The 23,355-nt window shown below is 38.1% G+C and overlaps 1 protein-coding gene across 4 annotated transcripts in view; it reads right to left on the bottom strand.

Annotated features, from left to right (window-relative positions):
• carmil2 (capping protein regulator and myosin 1 linker 2) overlaps positions 1-23,355 on the bottom strand; it is a 58,188-nt gene that overhangs the window by 17,277 nt on the left and 17,556 nt on the right. For all 4 annotated transcript variants that reach the window (XM_067418892.1, XM_067418893.1, XM_067418894.1 and 1 more), the window contains exons 19-31: positions 18,320-18,416; positions 18,002-18,056; positions 17,111-17,283; positions 15,947-16,015; positions 15,762-15,855; positions 15,576-15,674; positions 15,334-15,462; positions 14,607-14,720; positions 14,293-14,465; positions 14,111-14,198; positions 13,925-14,017; positions 11,334-11,400; positions 6,801-7,195 (exon numbers count right to left, since the gene is read on the bottom strand). In XM_067418892.1, coding sequence (XP_067274993.1) covers positions 6,801-7,195; positions 11,334-11,400; positions 13,925-14,017; positions 14,111-14,198; positions 14,293-14,465; positions 14,607-14,720; positions 15,334-15,462; positions 15,576-15,674; positions 15,762-15,855; positions 15,947-16,015; positions 17,111-17,283; positions 18,002-18,056; positions 18,320-18,416 — 1,646 coding nt within the window. The remainder of the gene's footprint in view (positions 1-6,800; positions 7,196-11,333; positions 11,401-13,924; positions 14,018-14,110; positions 14,199-14,292; positions 14,466-14,606; positions 14,721-15,333; positions 15,463-15,575; positions 15,675-15,761; positions 15,856-15,946; positions 16,016-17,110; positions 17,284-18,001; positions 18,057-18,319; positions 18,417-23,355) is intronic.

Here is a 23,355-nt window from a genome sequence, read left to right as displayed (position 1 = left end):
TGCTGATCAATCTGATATAAAATAAATATAAGCAGCTCATCAAATTTAGTCTGTCCTCCTTATGTTTGCTAAACATTTGTTGAAGGTATGAATAATAAGGTTTTATAACCCTGTTACCAAAATGTGGAATTTGCAACAGTTTAAACTTTATTGTGATTTAGCAATAAGTATTAAAGGTAGGGTAGGACATTTTTGGAGCTCTAAACTAGCTCTGAAAACGATAATTGAAAATGAGTGTGTGGAGGTAGGAAATATATATATATTGACAGGCGGGACCGAATACAATGATTGGATGAACATTTTATGGTCCTATGCCATCCACAGATAATATACAGATAAATACATTCTGACCACTTAGTGATTGCTATCAGGAGGTGAAAAAATGTGCAATCAGCATAACAAAAAATTATGGAACAAAGCGCCTAATCTGCCTTTTAATAAACATCCAAAAATTACAAAATTACAAAATAAATGTATTAAAAAAGCCCAAAAATGGTTAAATAGGGTTTCAAATGTAGACTCAAAACTGTTACTAAGCAGAGGCTAGTTAGTTTGTGGCCAAATATATAAATGTAATTACTTATAAATATTATCACAGTTTATTCGCTTTAGAAAATGTGAATAAAATATGACAAGAGCTTAAAAGTTATACTGTGTCAGAATAAATTGTGATGGATTACAATCAACCAATCAGCTGTTAAATTTAGGTACACAATTAGATAATACTAATTCAGGTCAACCAATGACCAAGCAGTGCTTGATTTGTTCAGTCTGTGGTGTAAAAGGTCACATTAGCAATTCAAGAAAAAACACTTAAGCAAAACATGGTCAGGTCAAAGTGTTCAAATTTGTATCAATTTTACAGGTAGTCCACTGTATGAAGTATTCTTTGGTATAATATGTCACTGTTTATTTTGCTATCATCTCTTACATAAATGAACTATAGTGTCTTGCACCCACTAGTAAAAAACACCAATCTGGTGTCTGAATAATTAGTGGTTTGACTGTATATCATCAAAGCATTATAGTGTTGGCTTTCTCCAGTTCTGAACGTGGCTACATATGAGCTGAAGTTTTATTCAGAATACATAAATGCACATAACTATAAATGTTTAGAACTTTAGAACTTATCCTGTGCTTTATAATCTATCCCATTTTGAGAAAAAAAGTCAAAATTGTGAAATAAGTCACAATTACATTTAAAAAAAATGATTCTGTTTTTATTTTATTTTATTTTTTTATTCAGTATCCAATTTCCAATCTAATTTTCATGGTAGGTCAATTTTATGTTAGCTAACAGTTTATCACTTTGGATCTTTGTATGTAATGTTTATGTAAAAAAAAATAGACACTAAAGTGTACTGTATTTGTGAAAAATGTAATGGAGTTGCCTTCTCCTGAAAAACCTTAAGAATTTCATTCCAAAATCCGGATATCAAATTGTGGAACACACTGTTTGTGTTTATGGGTGTGTAAAACTGCGCAGAGGTAATAAAAGAAATGCTTATGCAGCCATCATAAAGGCAGGAGAACAGGGAATTTAAAAGGGATATAGGGACATTGCTAAAACTCACAGAGCCCCGGACACATTTTTTAGGGGGGTTATAGATCGCCTTTCCAGACCAATGAGTAGGCAGCACCATAGAGGCACCCCTCATCACAGGGTCTGGTTGTCCCCCACTGCTGAAAGCCCTGCAGGGACATACAGGAAAAAAGCACACACACATATACTGGACCATCAGAGCATTATCTCTTCTCCAGTCACATGAGCTTCTCCCTGAGGCACCACCTGTCATTGGGTTTCCACCAGCCAAGGAGTATGACCGGCCGTCACACAATATGGACACACACCCTCGCCAACAGATCACGCTGACAAGAATAAACATATAACACACACTCATTCAGGTGATCAGAGGAAATGACAGGAGTGTTTTCAACCCTCAATGCTCATGTCTGTGATAACAGTGGCACCAAACTCTCCAGAGAGTGTCTGTTCTGAAAAAAAGCTGCCTGCAAAATGACCTCACATATACAACTACATAATGTTCATAAGAATAAAGGCATATAACTATAATGATAAAGATATTGGATAAAAAAAAATCCTACATTTAAAAGACTATCATAGTCCATACCACGATTATAACAGCACAGAGCAGCCTCTTTGGAATCACTTTCAGAGCGCAGCTGATGAATGATAAAACCATCAATAACCAATCAGAATCCAGCCTGCTTTAAAGAGTGCTAGTATTTAAAGTGGCAGACGACAGAACTGCAACACACACTAAAATGACCGTTAACATGGGTTGGGTGTGGACGCTTACAGTTATCTTTTCATTATAGTTATTGTTTTTGGTGTGTACAGGCCTTAACTGTGTGAAAATACACACTCTAATAACTGTTCATATAGTGACTGGTAGGATACAATGGGGCTTAAGGTGCACTGGGGTAAAAGGTGTCTTTGATTTTATTTTCCTCTAAACCTGAGGAAACTTCCACTTTCCAAAACATCCCCTTTTCAAGATGCTCTTGGAAATTTGGCTGATCCTTGACACAATCACGGCTACTTTGATCTAATATTTGATGGTTTTTAAAATGTTGTAGATTTAAGTAGTACATGCCGCTAAATGATTGAATATATTTTGAGACAAAGGTCATCTTAATTTTTTTCAGTTTTGTTTAAAAATTAAAGCAACAGTTTCTTAATTAAAGTATGGTATTTGGGTAGCCTAGAACTCTAGACACACCCATCGGCAGCAAATCTAATCTGCCACAAGTGTCGTCTAGCAACTCTCAATACACTTCTGAGCTGTAAACGCCAAACTCTGGTCGGGCCAATCACATCGTGTAGAGTCGGTGGGCGGGGCTTAAAGGTGCACTATGCAACTTTTCGTGCACCGGAGGGCACCTATTCTAAATGGCTCGCGAGTACTGGGACTTTTATTATGACGGGACAGGACACAGTCGCCATGCGCCTGCACTTCCGCTTTTTCCGGTCAAGTAAACAGCTATTTTTATCATATCAGATACATTTAAGGGGCCAAGGGCTTCGGCCATCCGTCCACTCTCTTCCCTGAACTGAAATGAAGTAGTGGGCTGTTCTTTCCACATGATTGACATCAGGTTCAAGTACGCCAGGTTGGCTGGTGGTTATGTTGCCCGCACACCGCCTCCCATGGCCTGGTATTACGATACCTGTCTGGCCGGGGCTAGCAATGCTACTGCTAATTAAGGTTGATATCTCTGGAGCACTATAACTTGACATTTTTTTAATGACATCATCACCCTTATTTCTTCTCATTCTTTTGATGCGTGTAGGTTATTTTTTGGATATTTTTACCTCAATTTTTACACAGGGCACCTTTAACATAATGACGCCCAAGTTGCGCTTGCGTGCTACAAGTAAACACAGAAACTGGTGAACGGCGGTCTTTCGAATCAGCTTTGACCGCGACTCTGGAAGACTTGGAGTTAAGCTTTTCTCTGAGAAAAGATCAAAGAACGGCACTGAAGTCATTCTTAAGAAGGGAAGATGTGTTCGGAGTTTTGCCGACCGGATACGGCGAAAGTTTAATCTTTCAACAAGCTGTGATTTACCTTCATTGCTCTGGTTGGTTGTAGCGCTATCCTATCGCGTGCAGAGGGAGTTTGAAAGACAACCGTATATCCCGCCTCTCGGATTGAGCTGTCAATGGTGAGTTTCCAGACCAAACATCTTGATGTGGGTCTAGCTTGTCAGGCTAGTATTTGGGGTGAATATTAATCACAATAATAATCACACAATAATCAACATGATGATACATTTCTGGCTGACTTTTCCATTTCTTGACATGACATGGTTAGATTCAGATTGTAAATATCATATCAAGTTGGGTGAGATAATAACTTTAAAATAATTACATTTGAAAATACGATATTAATCATTCATGTAATAAAATATAATTATTTGTTACTATTGTAAATCTATATTCAGTTATTATGGGATATCCTTTAATGCTTTCAGAATCTTTACTTTTTAAAAGAATTTTGTTTCTGTATTTTCAAAATATATATTTTTATGTCAACAGTTAAATGACAGTATATTTATTGAACAAAATTGAATTGTTTTATTTATCAAAATAACCAGAAAATAGTACAAACTTTGCTAAAGGGATTGTTTTGAATAAGTATTAATTTATACATTATTCAAAACCTATTATTTCTGCTAAAGCATTTAAATACTGTTGAGTCTTTTACCCCTGTTAGGTGAAAGGCCCCCCTCGCCACCTCATACATTAATACGATTTAAGAACACTTTTATGATTTTTTTTTAAACAAACATTTGTGTTGCTCTATCAGTGTTCACATTTTTCCACAATCATACACTATGGGAGAAGTGAAAAGCAAATATTTTTCATAAAATGTGCCTCATTGAACTCTACTCATCAACAGGCAATCATGACAACATTCAGTATTATACATACCGATCATCATGACAACACAGAAACAGCTACAGGTCTCTTAAGACAATGACATAATATAACAGTATAGTATATAAAAATGACTGCCAAATGACTTTATAGATCATCCTATAATTTACCACCCACACATACAAACAACACTAAAATAAGCACGCACAAAATGTTTACATATCTAAGGACAGCAGATGTAAGATGCAAATACTATGATATCACCATGGCTTTTTTTGGACATTAATTTGAAGTTACTGTGGTATTCTCAGACACAACCTGGAGCACAATGGTAAAAGAATATGGTGATCCACATTTTATAGTACATTGCCGATGTATTATGATGGTAATACCATGTTTTTATTTGCATACCTGGGTTAACTTAAAAAATTAAGGTGTAATCATATGTACACTGAATCACATTATTATGGTATTAGTAATGTCAAAGGGGTGTAATGCAATGTACATATGATTACACCTTTATTTATCATAGTAGCTCAAGGTATGTCAAAAAATGCCATGTTATTATCGTATTACCTGGATTTGCGTGGACATTACTATAATAATAACATCATTTTTTTTACATACCTTGGGAATCGGGATACTATGATAAATAAAGGTGGTAATCATATGTATATGGTAACACAGTACTGTTATATTAACATGCTTTTTGTTGGCACTACTGTACTATGACATTGTTAGAAATTTGTATTGATCAAAGATGCTTGAAATCACAGTTGCCACAAAAATATTAAGCAGCACAACCGTTTTTCACACTAATAATAAAAATGGTAAATATTAAACACAAAATCGATATATAATGACACTGAAGACTGAAAAATTAGCTTTGCCATCATAGGAATACATTATATTTTAAAATATATTAAAATAAATAATATTTATTTTAAATGACAACAATATTCCACAATATTACTGTTTTAACTGTATTACTGATCAAATAAATGCAGTCTTGCTGGGCATAGAAGACATTCAAAAACATTAAAAGATTTTTTTTAAATCGTACAGATCCCAAATTTTTGAGCAGTAGTGTATATATCGTTGTACCATGGTATTTTTTGTAAGTTAATGAGATATGAATACACTGTGGTATTAATATCTGATGCCATCTCTGCAGCATGATAACATAATTGCACTTTTTTTGCAATGAAATTGCCAAAAGAGATAAAATGACCAAAGTTCTCTGGAAAATTAAGAATACATGGTTCAAATGACCCGATAGTGTAGTTTTTAACACACCTGTGATTATATAATACCTTACTTGCCACAATCACAATGTGAGGGCACAATAGCACCTGTATCACACAGCATCAGAGAAAAACACATCACACCCCACAATGGAGGCATCAATAAACAGACCACATGCCATAGGACAGCATTAGACACACAACAGTGTAAAGGCATGTGTGTGTGAGCAGCTACAATTCAGAACACTGTAAAGCTCATCACTATGGCAACCATTTATCAAATGGCCATTCACAGGATGTACAAGTGGATACACACAGATATGAGAAAAAAATACATCATCTGCCTTTCTTTTCTGTCCATCTCACACTCACGTAATGAAGACACCGCAGTGAGGATATAATATCTCATATTAGTCTCGACTCAACAGGAAAGACGTGATGGACTCAACAGAATCGCAGTGCAACCACACACGGTTGTTGCAGCATCAGCAGCGGCAGAAATACATCGAATGACACATGCCAACCTAAATATCGCATCTCATTTAAACACACAATCAGTTTTTCCTATGTACAATGCCTAGGTAAATCTGTACAACCGAATAGATTGAACAGATTCTGATCCCACACCCTGGGAATGCCACGAACAGAGGGATCCTCCATTCCTGGTGACAGAAAAGAGGGTGCGAAAAGAAAGGGTGAAACCCTCCTTGATCTGGGAACATTAATAATTGAGATGCTACAGCAGTCACACCAAGCTCAAACGGCAATAATCAGTGGACAGATACTGTGCCCCTTACTGACAGCATACACATACCGCCCAGCTGAGCTTCACAAACACGACGGCACACACACACACTGCCTGAAAATGGCAGTGGAGGATACACACCCAAAAAAATCTCAACCCACCACAGTGGCATCCGCTCCCTGAGCACCGCAAATTGTGAGCGATAGAGAGGAAAAAATGAGAAGATGTAGTGGAGGAGACGGTGGGAGAGTGCGGATGAATCAACCTGAGCAGTGCCATCAGAGAGCAGCCTCCCTCCCCCTCTCTCTCCACCAGCAGCGTCCCCATCTCAGCCTCTCAAAACCCTTCCCATGCTCCTTTCTTCTCGGTTCCCGACCCTCCCGGGCGGCCGTGTTCCCGTCTTACCTGCGGCTTGCTGGGAGGCTGCCTGTTTCGACGGTTGGGTCTGGGCCTGGAGCGGGTGTAGTGCCTCAGTGTGTGGCCTTCGATGGGCAGGTCCATAGGGGGCTGAGGAGGTGCAGGCTCCGAGCGCCGGGGCTCTCTGTTGCTAAGAGCGGCAGCAGCAGCAGCGGGAGCGGCAGCAGCATCCGCCTCTCTCCCTGAGTAGGAGGGGCTTCCTGGCTTCAGCTGGCCTGCCACGGTGACTGACAGCCCCGTCGCCAACGACAACGACAGGGCCCGCCTCCTCTCCTCCGTTCCTACCCTGGAGACCTGAGGCCCTCCCCCTCCTCTCTCCTCTACCTCCTGCTGGGGATGTGTGGCCGCACGCGCCTGCTGTTCCCCTTCCACATCTAACAAACCTGCAGAGGGAGAGAGGGAGGAAGGAAATAAGGGACAAGAGAGGGAGATAGTGAGGGAGGGGTGAGACTGAAGCCTGTATGATGCGTGTATCTACATAGAGAGGAAGAAACAGATCAAGATAGATCCAGAATGAAGGAGGGAGCGACGGATCTGCAGATATGCAGCAGAGGATATGAGAGGAAGCATAAAAGAACAGCGAAAAAAGGCAGGAAAATGCAAGGGGGAAGATAAAGCTGGGTATCACGAAAGGTTTGGGATATCCACATGACAGATGCAGGCTGCCGGGGAATCTCACAAAAACATGTCTAGAAATCTCAAAATCAATAAGCAATTAAAAAAGTATAATTTATTTATAATTATAGTTTGCAGATAGGAAATCAAGTCTACCAATCTAATTTAAGAAGATTACGGATTTTGGCACTGCGACGTTTCTTTTGTGACAATTAAGCATTTCCCCCACAAATTTTTACTATAGTACTTTTCCGATTCTTCATTATTCTCAGTGGTGATTTTTATTATTGTAATATTTTTATTACATAATATTACGATAAACACTGTTATACATCAACTAGACAGTAAAAAACAAATACTACCAAAACTGTTACAAGTACAACATACAAGTTTAAATATCTATTCAGTTATATAATAATAACACCAACACCCCAGTATAGTGATTGGGATCTATACTATACTGTCAAAAGAGCACAGTCCTTCGGATGAGACGTTAAACCGAGGTCCTGACTGACTGTGGTCGTTAAAAAACCCAGACAACCCCGACACCCTGGCCAAATTTGCCCATTGGCCCCTGTCCATCATGGCCTCCTAATAATCCCTATACTGATTGGCTTAATCACTCGGTCTCCTCTCCACCAATCAGCTGGAGTGTGGTGAGCGTTCTGCCGCAATATGGCTGCCGTCGCATTATCCAGGTGGATGCTGCACATTGGTGGTGGTTGAGGAGATTCCCCGTCTATGTAATTTGTTACATCTATAAAGCGCTTTTCTAGGCACTCAAAGCGCTATATAAATGTAACAAATTATTATTAAAACTACACTGTGTGATATTTTCCCCCATCTAGTGGTGAAAAGGTATATGACCATCCAGTGAATACTAGTTTCTGTTCCTCTCAATTCTGATTTCGTTTTAACTCCTACAGTGGCCGATTTAGTCCAAGATTAACATGGCAATCCCCCTCTTCACATTCGACACGGTGCCATCGAGTGTTAAAACGCGAAAGGCCAAGCTTGAATTTATGGGTATGTCCCTCTTTGGCTAATGTACTTTCAAGATGGAGGGGCAACATGGCGACCGGCATTCGAGCCCCTCAACCGTATGTATTTTCAATGGCATATTATAAACTTACGAGAATACTTTATTACTTGAAAGAAGTAAATATACATTAATGAGCACATATATTTTTGAAAGAACTAAGTGTTTTTAGCTAAGAATAAACTAAAAAAGTTACACAGTGTAGCTTTAATTATATTCAGTGGGTACAGAAAGTATTCAGACCCCATTATATTTCTCACTCTTCTTTGTTATATTGCAGCCATTTGCTAAAATCATTTACCTCGAGAAAACGAACACATTTTTTATTCAGACCCTTTGCTGTGACACTCATATATTTAACTCAGGTGCTGTCCATTTCTTCTGATCATCCTTGAGATGGTTCAACGCCTTCATTTGAGCCCAGCTGTGTTTGATTATACTGATTGGACTTAATTAGGAAAGCCACACACCTGTCTATCATGAGGTCAAAGGAACTGCCTGAAGAGCAATATAGGCTGCAATATAACAAAGAGTGAAAATTGTAAGGGGGTCTGAATACTTTCCGTACCCACTGTGTATATATATATATATATATATATATATATATATATATATATATATATATATATATATATATATATATATATATATATATATATATATATATATATATATATATATATATATATATATATATATATATATATATATAGCTCTGGAAAAAATTAAGAGACCACTTAACATTGAGAAATCAATGTTGAGAGGTCTCTTAATTTTTTCCAGAGCTGTATATAATTTATATACACTCAAGAGAGGTTAGCCTCTTAAGCAAGGCTACATTTATTTGATCAGATATACAGTAAAAACTGAATTGTGAAATATTACAATAAAAAACTACTTTTACTATTTATACATACTTATTTATACTATTTATACTTATGCAGCAGCCATTGCCAAATGATCCTCCAGAAATCATTCTAATATCCTGATGTGGTGTCCTTATTATTATCCATGTGGAAACAGTTGTGCTGCTTAATATGTTTGAGGAATTTTCTTTTGTGGTTATTTGATGAATAGACAGTGTAAAAGAACAGCATTTATTTAAAAAAAGAAATCTATCTGCAAAATATCTTTGCTGTCACTTTTGATCTTTAAAAAAAACTAAACATGAGTTAGGTTTTTTTATTACAGTAATGATAATAATAAATGCAAAAAATAACAAATAACAAAATTCATAATTTCTTCATCCAATTTATCATGGGGTGAAATGTGACTGGAATGAGTAAAAGAGGACAGGTACACACAAAAGAGCAGAGGAAGAGAAGGGTGTGGGACTGGGGGAGGGGTTGTGTCATGGTTGTATGCGGGTGGCCCCCCTCCCTTGTCTGAGGGGCTCAGTGGTGTGAGAGTAACAGGGCTATGCTCCAGTTAGCTGCTGCTAGCAGTGTGTTACACAGCTGATATAGTAGAGACAGGGTGGGACCTCCCAAAATCAAACCCCCCACTTTCGCTCACACACACAAACCAATTAGACAGGGAGGGGAAATCCCATGAGAGGGGGATCCTGCTCTCACAGCCAGGACTTCAAACAACAAAGCACGCTTTTGATGTCACATGTGCACCTACTACTACAGTAAATACTGAATCACATACACACTCAAACTCAGATGATCACACATTGGGCTCATTAAATCAGTTTACGTGTGCTATGGTAAAGGTTGCTGGTGAATGGGATCTGCATGACCATATCCTTTTAACTGTCACCCCCCTTTTTGAGCATAGATCTGCACCTAAATGGTTGTAATTAATAAATGTTTTGGAACTCTTGTTAGAAAAGACACTCAGCAGATTATTGCAGAAGTGAGAGCAATTAAAAATGGGTTTCACTTTATTTTGATGGTCCAATTAACACAATCTATTTACTATAAGTAACATTACACCTACACGTCTACTAACTCTCATTAAAGTGTTAGTAGAGTATTAGTAGATTGGCAGGGGTTAGAATAACTTTACACGTACTTGCAAAGTTACTTATAGTCAGTAGAATGTCTGATGGGGGAGCATCACAATAAAGAGTAAGCAGATATTAACCAGACAGTCTACTAATACACTACTTTACAGAGTTAGCTGACACGTAGTTGTACAGTTACTTAGTCAACAGAATATTCAAAAGGGTCACCAAAATAGGGTAAAACAGTTTTAGAAATTTACAGTTACTGTAAAGCAAATGCTGAACTAAACATTCTACTAAGCATTTTTTTATTTAATACAAATATATATATTTTACAAAATAATTTGGACTCTAAAACAGCTATAAAATCTAAGTTGTACATCTAACCAAGTTAGAGGTTACCTAAAACTAACCCCCAATTTAATGTTAATATCACAAAAATTCAGGCCGCTAAAATGTGTTACAGTGCCATTTCATGGAAATGTAATGTCCAATTTCATGAACTTTGAGTGTTTAAGCATTCAAATGATGACTAATTTATGATGATTACTAAAATATATGATAAGGAAAAGTCAAGGGTCCTGCTACCGGGACACTGACAGTACATTTGATCGTTTGTGTGTATATCATGCTGGTTTTGTTCAGATAAGAGCAATGACAAGACTTGAACCCCGCCTGTTCTGACATCTTTGATGACTGCATAATTAAACAGACCTCTGACCTCAACAGATGTGGTGTGCAGTAGCAGTTTTTTTTGTGTTTTTTTTTACAGCCAATCAGCTTTTAAGTAATATACAGCTGTGGCATCACCAGCAAAAGCTACACCCAATCACATTTGATTTAGGAGTGCAAAAGCAAAGACAAATGGGAAAGAGGGAGAGAAGCACTTGTCGGCATCGAGACACAAGGGACTTACTTTTGATGGAAGGGGCGGGACGGATGCTACGGGAGTGGAAGCTGTTCCTCCAGATGACGGGGACGTACTATGAAAAGGAAAACTGCAATCAAACTCTCACTTCACATTACTGCAACAACTTATATTTATAAAGGAGTTCAAAGCGCCCTTGAGCTCGGGAAAGGCACTATATAAATTAAACATTATTATTATTATTAAATTCTAAAACAGATAAACTCTAAATTCTGATTGGATGAGTCGCGTTGAGGCCACAGTTGATATAACTATATATTATTAGGCCACTAAATATTATTGAGTAGTGCTGTTACTGTGCCATGGTAACTGTAAACACTAATATTAACCATAATGTTTTAATATTATTTTACCATTTTCTAAAACAATAATACACACAAGGCTGTGTTACGTTGCAATTTTTAAAATACTTAGTGCTTTATAATCTACTTGCACTAGCATTCAAAGATTTGTTTCTTATTTTTAAAATAAATCTCTTATGTTGCAAGGTTGTATACTTGATTAAAAAACTGTAATATTGAGAAATAATATTTCATTTTCTTTTAATTCTTCTATTTTAATAAATTGTAAATTAATTGTATCCCTGTTATGACAAAGCTAAATAGCTAAATACTAACCAACTAAATAATAACTGCCATTAATCCAGTCTTTAGTGTCGCATGATCCTTCAGAATATTTTGAATGTATTGATTTGGTTCTCAAGAACATTTCTTATAATTATCAATGTTGAAAATGGTTGCTTACTATTTTGTGGAATCTGTCATTTTTTCAGGATTCTTAGATGAATAGAAAGTTCTAAAGTTGAATTAAATTACCACATGTGATTTTTTTTCTTTCAAAATTAACAAAATTAATGAGTCAATACATCATCAATCCTTCTTCCAAAACATGTTTTGTCTTACCCTGATTCACTATGCTAAACCTATTATAAGTGTTTATATTTCAGACCTGACCTGACGTGTCACATGTGTCCCTCTCCTATATGTGTTTAGAGAAAAGTCTCTCCAGCTACTTGGAAGCATGTCTGGTGTGGGAGTGCCATAGGTTAGTTGTCACACCAAGCAAAAAGGTTGATACGGAGCATGTTAAATCTAAAATCTACTGGGAATCACCCGTTTAAAAAAAAAAAAAAATATATATATATATATATATATATATATATATATATATATACACACACGAGACTCTGCTGGCAAAATGAGAACGTGACAGTACTTTAACTACTTGGACAGTACTTCAAGAACCAATAATGGCTTGGCTTTTCAGAGGTGGCAAGAACAGAAGGATTAAAAATTTTGTAAAGGTAAAGTGGAGATTGTGTTTTTATTACTCAACAGGAGAGTAAGGTATTAACAGATAAATTGCCATATGTAGCTCTCTAATAAAGTTCATTGTAAAGCATTATCTATTGTGATGGATCATTTCATTACGGTGCTGGAATTTATTTTCAAGGAAGTACAGTGTCTATTAATGGGTAAAGCTACCGTAACATCTTCAGCTAGTCTGCATTAAGATCCTTTCCATCTAAACTGGTTATATCTCTTAAGCCTAGTAGTGAATGATTTATGAGCAGTAGAATAACCATATTCATCTGCACAGTCAGGCAGAGCCAAATCACAATCAAAATAATGTTCTTCCACAAAATACATGCAGGACGCCTACGTTTACTTCACTATATTTCACTTAAATCCTAATGTAATCATGACGAACTATATATTGTTGGAAAGGTCTAACACTTCTGAAGAGATATGTGTCCATTGTTTTATGATAAAAATTACATGATGACAGAAAAATAGTAATTTATGACGAGAGTGCCCCTCAACAAAAAAAACCTACATCATAACAGCAGTTGCAACCTTTAACTACTCTGTAATAAATCTTTTCTTATCTTGACAAAACACAATTTCTTGACAAAACACGTCATTTGAAAGGTCTGAGTCTCAATGTTCCATATTTGGTGACTGTTTTATGATGGAAGTGATATTTGGACAGAAATTTACAGGAAAATACATCAAATAAACAATCAATGGAAATTGAATGACACCCGGTGGCTGTTTTTGGTATAGCACCTAAATAAAATCTCATGGGGACTTCAATTTTTGTGATATCAACTTCAAATTTGGAACACAATTTGGTTAGACATTTGGCTTTGATTTCATAGTAATTTTAGAGTAAAACATTTTTTGCAAAATATTTATTTTATATAAAATAAATAATATTTAGTACTGTATTTTTCATTTTCAATAAATTTAAACTTCCATAACTTTTCAATAATTTAATATTTTAAAATTCACATCAGCAATAATCTGCTGATTGTCATCTTTAAATCAAGACCAAACTTACATATATATTCCAAAGCATTCATGAATTACAGCCCTTTAAGTTTGGATAGTGCATTTTCATGACTATTCTCAAAAAGGGGGGTAACAGTTAAGGGGTTAATAGAATTATACATTTCTTTCAAAAAAATAATCCTGTCCCCAAACTTTTGCGAGATAGTGTATGTTAGTCATGAGTAAGCGGCAGATCATAATATCATAATGCTAAAATCGAATCGAGCAGAAAAGCTCTGTCCTCACATCATCTGTAGGGAATTCATGCTCCATCACTCTGAGCTGAGGAACATTGGCCTTGATATTGGTGGACTGGGAAAACTCCCTCATATGCTTGTCCTGAAAGCAAGGGAGATATATGCTACATGTCATACATGCACACACACAATTCTCATGTGCACAATATATACAATCGTAAATGCAAACACTTACCAGCTTCTCCTGAGCCACCGACAAATCCTGAAGAACTTCATCAATTATACTTTCCACCAGTGAGACACTGACAGATAGTTTCAGTTCACTGAGAAAGAGAGACAGAGAGGAAAGCACAGAGTAATATATATATTATATATTAGTTAAGAGTTTAAAATTGTATATAGTGACGTGCCTCCCACCTGAGCTTGTTTTTGATGCTGTTCTCTGCCTCTTGCATTGTGTTTTGAATGAAGCGTGCAGCCTGACGCGTCTTCTTGGTCACGCGATCTGCCAGTTGCTCGCTGACACTTGACCTCTGGACGACTCTGGGGCAGATAAGCTGGGAAGACTGCAGCATTGCCGTAGCCAGTTCCTGCACAAACCAACAAAAAAAATCTGATTTCTACTAAATGAATTACAGTGACCTCCATTAAAGCAATCCGTATAACATAACAGACTCGAACAGACAGTTTTGTATGCAAACAAACACCCAAAAAATATGAATAAACTTCACCTGGATTTCCTCAGTGATCTCACTCGTCAAGGCTGTAGCTGCGTCATTGAGGATGCATTTCAGCATGCGACCACTAGAGGGAGCTCTGCCCAATTCATAGAGTCCTGTAAAAGACTGAGAGGCGAGGCCAAACGTCAAACATCACAAGTCAGGGTATCATTACATTGCTATCAAAATTGAAAACAGAAAAATATAACTGTCGTTACTACTCATCATATGTGTATTAATATTTTATGTTACATATTCTACAACTTTAAGATGTAAAGCTTAATCCTTTTTTTTATTATATAAAAACATTTCTGAAATCTGGTGTACCCTGTTAAGTACACAAATTTCGCAAAAAGTTCAAATAGTACCGCATAACAGGAATGACTTGTACACTAGCTACTGTTAAAAGCTTGGGGAGATTTCTTTTTAAAAAGAATAAATTAGTACTATGAAGAACTATTTCTTGAGCACTAAATCAGCATATTAGAATGATTTCTGAAGGGTCATGTGCCACTGAAGACTGGAGTAATGATGCTAAAATTTCGTTATTTCAAATATGAATACTATTTCATAATATTTATGTTTTTACTGTTAGAGTTTGCATCAAATAAATGCAGTCTTGGTGACCACTAAACATTCAAAAAATCTCAGCGATTCCAAGCTTTTGAGCGGCAGAGTATAAAATGATCAGATTTTGAATCTGTAATATTGCAAACCATATAGATGTGTAATCTCTTACACTAATGGCTGTCTTTGCATGTTGAAGCGCTTCCTCTGCAAGCAAAATGTCCGTCTGCACCTCTTGTATATTATAGCAGGTTAAGGGATGCACACTTTCCTGCAGTTTGTTACAGAGATCCTGCACTAACTGAGTACAAAGAAAAAGAGACAGACACATTCTCATTAGTATGTATTACAGTCTACTATATCATAGGCTGTAATAATTAAAGTGGCATAGAGGAAGAATATATCCAGGCAAACCTGTTCAGAGCGAGTGGTCTTCAATCCGTGCTGCAGGTGACACATTTCCTCACCCGTTGCACACTGTCTCTGATTGTTCCTGCATAAAAAAGACTGGATCTATACATACGAATACAAAAAGAGTCAGTTATATCTTATCACCATCTGTTCTTTCAGATTTCTAAAGTAGTGCAAGTGAGAACTAACTTTTTGTAAAGCCTCCTCCGTCTTCTCTGGGTTGTTTCGACTGGCTTGAAGAATATCACTCACAGGAATGGGCATGTTCTGTAGTGTCAAGTTCCTATTTGAACACACAAAGAAAGAAGAAATACACATTTTTTAACAAATACAAGTCATTGAGAAAAAACTATAGGTCTGGAGGTTCCTCTCACTTTTCCATGGCATTGGCCACATCCATAAATCCACCAGCAGTCACATTGTTCCGGTCCCAAACAAGCGTTCTGTCAGAAAACAAGGCACAACAAGTACATTTTATAATAAGGTTTCATTTGCTAACATTATTTCTACAGCATTCATTAGTCTTAGCTAATGTTAATCTTAAGGGGTTAGTTCAGCCAAAAATTTAAATTAGCCAATAATTTACTCTCCCTCAAGCCATCCTGGGTTTATATAACTTTCTTCTTTCAGCCACACAAGAAGTTATATAAAAAATATACTGGCTCTTCCAAGCTTTATAATGGGAGTAAATGATACCTTAGATTTTGAAGCCCAAAAAGCCCATCCATCAATCATTAAAATAAATATAGGCCTTCTGAAGAGAGGTGATGCATTTTTGTAAGAAAAATATCCATATTTATTACTTTATAAACTGGCTTCTGGTAATGGTCGTATGCGAGTCTTGTTACGGCGGTGACATCTGTCATCTGACACATGACGTATTGATGAACGTGGAAGTGCAGAGGATAGAGCAAAACACGGGTCACTTAAACTTAAGCTACTCCTACATCCTATGCTATACATCGGCTCAGAGGTTGCTGGAACTCGACTTGTGTACGGCCGTTACCGGAAGCCAGTGATTACAGTTTATAAAGTTATAAATCTGGATATTTTTCTCATAAAAATGCATTGTTTCACTTCAGAAGGTCTTTATTAACCTGGAGTCATATGCATTTTTTTTTTAAGAAAGTCTTATACATCTAGGATGATGAGTAAATTATGGGATCATTTGCATTTTTAAGATTAAAAGTTGTATCTAGTTAATGCACAGCTTTAGTTATTGCACAACTAACATGAATATGAACATTCTTATTAAGTAACAGTAACAAAGGTTAATTTACATGTACTCATTGATAGTTTATGTTAGTTAACGCATTGACTAATGTCAACAAATGAGACCTTATTGTAAAGTGGACGGCAAACATTATTTTGTATAAAACTGTAGATCCTGAAAAAAGATTCCTGTCAGACATAGTCCTTACCCCATCTCTAACATTCACCTAACTATAAATTCTGTCTGGTTGATAGGAACAATGATCCAGGAACATGTCCAATTCAGCAAAAAATCTGCAAGTCACCATGTGTGCATGTGAAATTACTTTAGTTTGGTGTTGATCATGAGGGCCTTTGCTAGCATCTTTGCTCCTGTGTCTCCTATACAATTTCCACTGATATCAATCTTGGACAGGCTGGCATTGCTTCCCAGGCTGTTGATGAGGATGGTGGTGCCCGTTTTCAACTTTGAGTCACATACAGAGAGAGACTCCAGTGGCTAAAAAGTGTGAAAAGGAAAGTGAAAGGTAAGACAGCTATCATACATTTTCTTTATCAAGTTCAATTGATCTCATTCTCATGTTATGGAGTCATTAACCATTGGCTGTAAGTCTCATTAAGATCATGTCTCTTCCTTTAAGAGCAGGTTGGGTCGTGAGCGTGAGAGGCTAGCGCTTATTCTTTGGAGAGCAAAAATGCTCTTATTAATGTGGATGAAGTTATATAAAGTTGAGAGTTTGTTTTAATGAGACCTATCTTTGAGTCAGAGCTGCTTGTGTAATTACTGAGCCCAGGCGTGCCTTGATGAAGCGGGATTCTGGGTAATTAAAATTCAAGGCTTGCTGGAGGAATGAGGGGGGGTGTCTCTATGGACCTTCTCTCTTTATTGGTGGTACTAGTATTACAGGCGTAAAAACACACAGAGGCACACATTCAATTCTCTACTGTGAATTCAGCCAAAGACAGCAGCTCTTCCTACTCTCAATAGGTCACATAGATGAACATTCTGGTGCACGCATTTATGGTGGATGGGGGACGTGATCCAATTTTGCAGTAATTCTTATATAATTTGGGAGAGGTTGGCTGTATATGATATGATTGATATGATATAATATGATATATGATATGATATATGACTGAGGCCGGATTCTAATAGAATAATGGAAAGTGTGTGTGTTTGTGTGTAGCGTTTCTGATGTTATAAATGATGTACTCACACACTCCTCCTCCTGAATTAGCTGTACAAGGCGGTGTAACACATCTGTAAGAGCTCTGAGAGAAAAGGGAAATATGCCTCACATAAATGAAAGGAAAGGGTAGAATAGGTGGAGAGAGTGAGAAGGTGGAAAGGACTGACTAAAAGGTGGATCAATAACATTTTGAAGGAAATCTGGAATTTCAGCTCCACTAACACTACTACGTAGAAATGTAACTGGTTTCCTAAACAATCCCCTACCAAGCAATCAAAAAAATAAATAACACACATCATCTAAAAAAAACTTGAATAATCAACACCTAAACTACATGGCACTTACCTAGACTTCATGGCAAAATTGCGCCCAATTGAAAGGTGTCGAATAGAGTGACTGCGACCAATGGAGAGAATTAAAGTAACCATATTGCTTTCAAAACCTGAGAGAGAGAGAAAAATCAAATGATTCATTATTTGTTTTTATTACTGATATTGATTTACGGTAGTCATGTTAGCCTTTCTATGACGTCCGCCACACTTAACCACACAATTAGACATGCCTCCTCATGCCGTAACTATTTCACTTTTACGTGTCAAGCAGAGGTAAAGCAATCGCCTTTTTTCCCAGTCGTAATGTTTTATCTATTCCTTTTAGGATAATTGGTTGAGTAAGCTTTTAACAATTAATGAATACATCCTGGAAAGAGTTTGGAACAGAACACGTTCAAGGTGCTAGTATCTAATAAAAAAGTACTGGTATTTATTAAATACTTACTAGTACCTAATAAGTCCATACGTATATCTAATAATAAGTACTTGTATCTAATTAATATGTACTTGTATTTAATGAATAAGCACTAGTTGTCAGGGTTCTGCCCTGACAGCCTTGTCTGTGTTGTCTTTGTTTAATGTTTCTATGTTTGTGTTGTTTCTAAGCACATGGCTCTGTCTTTCTTTGTGTTTGCCATGTGTTCCTTGTCTTGCCTCCTTGTTTCCTGTTACCACGCTCCCTTGTTTTGGCCAGTCCTCATTTCACTAATTATGCTCACCTGATCCTCATGTGCTTATCCCTATATATTAAGCTCCTTCACTCTCAGAAAAAAAGGTACAGTGCTGTCACTAGGGCGGTACCCTTAGGTGCAAAAGTGAAAAGGTACATCTTTGTACCTTAGTAATCCCTAAATCATCGTTTCTCAACCAGTGGGTCGAGACCCACTAGTGGGTCATGGATCATTCTATAGGGGATCGCGAGACTTTCTATGCAGTCTCCTATTTTCGAATTTCGTATGTTGAATCATTATTGCCGTAACTTTCTAACGCAAATTCTAAACTGTCCTATTACAATACTGCATCACTGCCACGAACGACTCTTATTAAACAAGGTCCTACTCTCTTTACGCAAGCGTTTTACCCCGTTGCTTGGTAACGACAGCGTGCTCGAGATGCCAGAATTCCTTCTGGATTCAAACCAGACACGAATATCCAGAACTCGCAGATCGCGCAATGAAGTTTCTCTTGCCATTCAGAACCACCTATCTTTGTGAGTCGGGATTTTCAACAGTAACTGCAATGAAAACAAAAAGCAGGAATAGACTGACAACAGCTAGTTTGAGTGCAACACTACGAGTGGGCCTTTCCCCAATTCCACCGCGTCTGGATATCGTTTCAGAGCAGCAGTCTCAAATGTCACAATGTGAGTAAAAATAAATAAATCAGCTTGCCTCAGTCTGCCTAATTATTGGGGGAAAAAAGTGTTTTCGTGAAATGAATGGTAAAACTTTACAATATGGTTCATAACATGAACTAATAATGAACTGCACTTTCAATATTTACTAATGCATTATTAAAATCTTGTTAACATTAGTTAATGCACTGTGAACTAACATGAACAAACCACGAACAGCTGAATTTTTATATACTAGCCTAGGTCTAAAATGTGTTATTTATTTCCAGCCGTAGTGGGTCGTATGACTGGCATACAAAACAAAAAGTGGGTCGCAGTAGGCAAAAGGTTGAGAAACCCTGCCCTAAATGGTACATAATAGTACCTTATAAGGTACATATCAGTACTTTAGGAGTGCATTTTAGTACCTTAAAGGTACATAGTGCCTTTTGGTTTTGTACCTTAGGGTACCGCTCCAGTGACAGCAATGTACCTTTTTTTCTGACAGTGTTCCCTCTTATCTTTGCTGGTTTGTTGCTTTATGTGCGTTTGTTGTATGCATGCAGTTATCTTACTATCTTTCAGCTAGCACTAGATTTAGCTTCCCTAGTCTGATTATATAATTATTGTTTGATTCTAGTTTTTCTTTGTTCCTGAATTTAGTCTAGTTCTTGTCTTTATTTTTGGTCTAGTCTCCCTAGACTTATTTTTAGTGCTGTCCTTCATTTTTACTTAGTTTCTCTCGTTTCCTGTAAGAGTGCAGTCTTGTTTTATTTCCTTTTTGTAAAAAAAAAAAAAAGGAAATGGCAGGGGGTGGCATCTCTTTGTCAACAGGGCCAGGAAGTGCGGTCCTTCGCCCAGATTTTTCTGGACTGTGGCTAAGGGCCTTGTGTATGATGATGCAGCCATCAAGGATGCTTTCAACATCAGTCTAGATGACCCCCTACCACAGTGGGAAATGGAACAACCTTAGGCTCCTAGATTTCTGGAACTTCTCCAATTACTTGCATCACCACAAAGACTGGCAGATTGTTCCTCTTTTGAATCCTACTGAGATACGTAGGTTGAGAAGGAAGACGGAGGTTCAGATTGCTGCATCTGTCTCTGTTTCCACCAAGTCAGTTCCAGTCATTCCTACCAGTCCAGAGCCAGTCGAGCACACTGCAGTCATTCCAGAGCCAGTCGAGCCCACTGCGGTCATTCCAGAGACAGTCGAGCCCACTGCGGTCATTCCAGAGCCAGTCGAGCCCACTGCGGTCATTCCAGAGACAGTCGAGCCCACTGCGGTCATTCCAGAGCCATTCGAGTCCACTCCTGCTAGTCCAGAGACAGTCGAGCCCACTGCGGTCATTCCAGAGCCATTCGAGTCAGCTTCTGCTAGTCCAGAGTCAGTCGAGTCAGCTTCTGCTAGTCCAGAGCCAGTCGAGTCCGCTCCTGCTAGTCCAGAGCCAGTCGAGTCAGCTTCTGCTAGTCCAGAGCCAGTCGAGTCCGCTCCTGCTAGTCCAGAGCCAGTCGAGTCCGCTCCTGCTAGTCCAGAGCCAGTCGAGTCCGCTCCTGCTAGTCCAGAGCCAGTCGAGTCCGCTTCTGCTAGTCCAGAGCCAGTCGAGTCCACTCCTGCTAGTCCAGAGACAGTCGAGTCCGCTCCTGCTAGTCCAGAGACAGTCGAGTCCGCTCCTGCTAGTCCAGAGACAGTCGAGTCCGCTCCTGCTAGTCCAGAGACAGTCGAGTCCGCTCCTGCTAGTCCAGAGCCAGTCGAGTCCGCTCCTGCTAGTCCAGAGACAGTCGAGTCCGCTCCTGCTAGTCCAGAGCCAGTCGAGTCCGCTCCTGCTAGTCCAGAGCCAGTCGAGTCCGCTCCTGCTAGTCCAGAGACAGTCGAGTCCGCTCCTGCTAGTCCAGAGACAGTCGAGTCCACTCCTGCTAGTCCAGAGCCAGTCGAGTCCGCTTCTGCTAGTCCAGAGCCAGTCGAGTCCACTCCTGCTAGTCCAGAGCCAGTCGAGTCCGCTTCTGCTAGTCCAGAGACAGTCGAGTCCGCTTCTGCTAGTCCAGAGACAGTCGAGTCCGCTCCTGCTAGTCCAGAGACAGTCGAGTCCGCTCCTGCTAGTCCAGAGCCAGTCGAGTCCGCTCCTGCTAGTCCAGAGCCAGTCGAGTCCGCTCCTGCTAGTCCAGAGACAGTCGAGTCCGCTCCTGCTAGTCCAGAGACAGTCGAGTCCACTCCTGCTAGTCCAGAGCCAGTCGAGTCCGCTTCTGCTAGTCCAGAGCCAGTCGAGTCCACTCCTGCTAGTCCAGAGCCAGTCGAGTCCGCTTCTGCTAGTCCAGAGACAGTCGAGTCCGCTTCTGCTAGTCCAGAGACAGTCGAGTCCGCTTCTGCTAGTCCAGAGACAGTCGAGTCCGCTCCTGCTAGTCCAGAGCCAGTCGAGTCCGCTCCTGCTAGTCCAGAGACAGTCGAGTCTGCTCATGCTAGTCGAGATGTATGCAGTTCTCTTACTACCTGTCAGTTATTACTAGATTTAGCTTCCCTAGTCTGATTATATCATTTTTGTTTAATTCTTGTTTTTCTTTGTTCCTGAATTTAGTCTAGTTCTTGTCTTTATTTTTGGTCTAGTCTCCCTAGACTTATTTTAAGTTCTTTCCTGCTTTTTCTAGCTTCACTTTCACAGTTGTCTGCTATTTCTTGTTGTCTTGTCTAGAGTCTTGTGTGTGTCTTGTTGTGGCATCTTTCCCCTGCCCATGTCACTTACTTGTCGTGCCCTGTCTTCAGTCTTGTTAATAAAGTATAATTTATTGTTCATTATGCGCCTCGGTCCACCCTTATTCAGCAGCCCTTGACACTAGTCTCTATTAAATTCATAGATAATATAAGTACTAGTATATAATAAGTTCTAGTATTTAATGAATAAGTACTAGTATCTAATTAATATGTACTTGTATCTAATGAATAATTACTAGTACCTAATGAATAAGTACCCATATCTAATAATACAGTAAGTACTAGTAACTAGTACCTAATGAATAAGTGCTCACATCTAATAATACAGTAAGTACTAGTAACTAGTACCTAATGAATAAGTACCCATATCTAATAATACAGTAAGTACTAGTAACTAGTACCTAATGAATAAGTGCTCACATCTAATAATACAGTAAGTACTAGTAACTAGTACCTAATGAATAAGTACCCATATCTAATAATACAGTAAGTACTAGTAACTAGTACCTAATGAATAAGTACTCACATCTAATAATACAGTAAGTACTAGTAACTAGTACCTAATGAATAAGTACCCATATCTAATAATACAGTAAGTACTAGTAACTAGTACCTAATGAATAAGTACCCATATCTAATAATACAGTAAGTACTAGTCATTAATACCTAATGAATAAGTACTTGTACCAAATAAATTAGTTCTAGTATCTAATGAATAAGTAAGAAATAAGTACTAGAAGAATGAAAATAGCGTAAGAAAATAGAACGTTTTAAAGGTCAAATATAAAAACAGCTTGCCAAAGAGAGACAATGCAGCAGATTGGTTGGTCTTGTTAAAAACATTTTTTTAAAAGTTGTGCTTATTTTAATATGGCATTAAAATGGTATTTTGAAAAAGCAGCTCTCATGCACAAGACCCAAAACAATGAAGTTGTCTAACAGATGTTTATACAGAAGAACTATTTAAAAAGCCACACAATGGAACTCAAAAATGCATTCTATGTGAACC

This window comes from Pseudorasbora parva, chromosome 16 (assembly GCF_024679245.1).
Source record: "Pseudorasbora parva isolate DD20220531a chromosome 16, ASM2467924v1, whole genome shotgun sequence".
Classification (NCBI taxonomy): domain Eukaryota; kingdom Metazoa; phylum Chordata; class Actinopteri; order Cypriniformes; family Gobionidae; genus Pseudorasbora; species Pseudorasbora parva.
The sequence above is the reverse complement of the archived record's forward strand: the minus strand, read 5'-3'. Positions and strand labels throughout refer to the sequence as shown.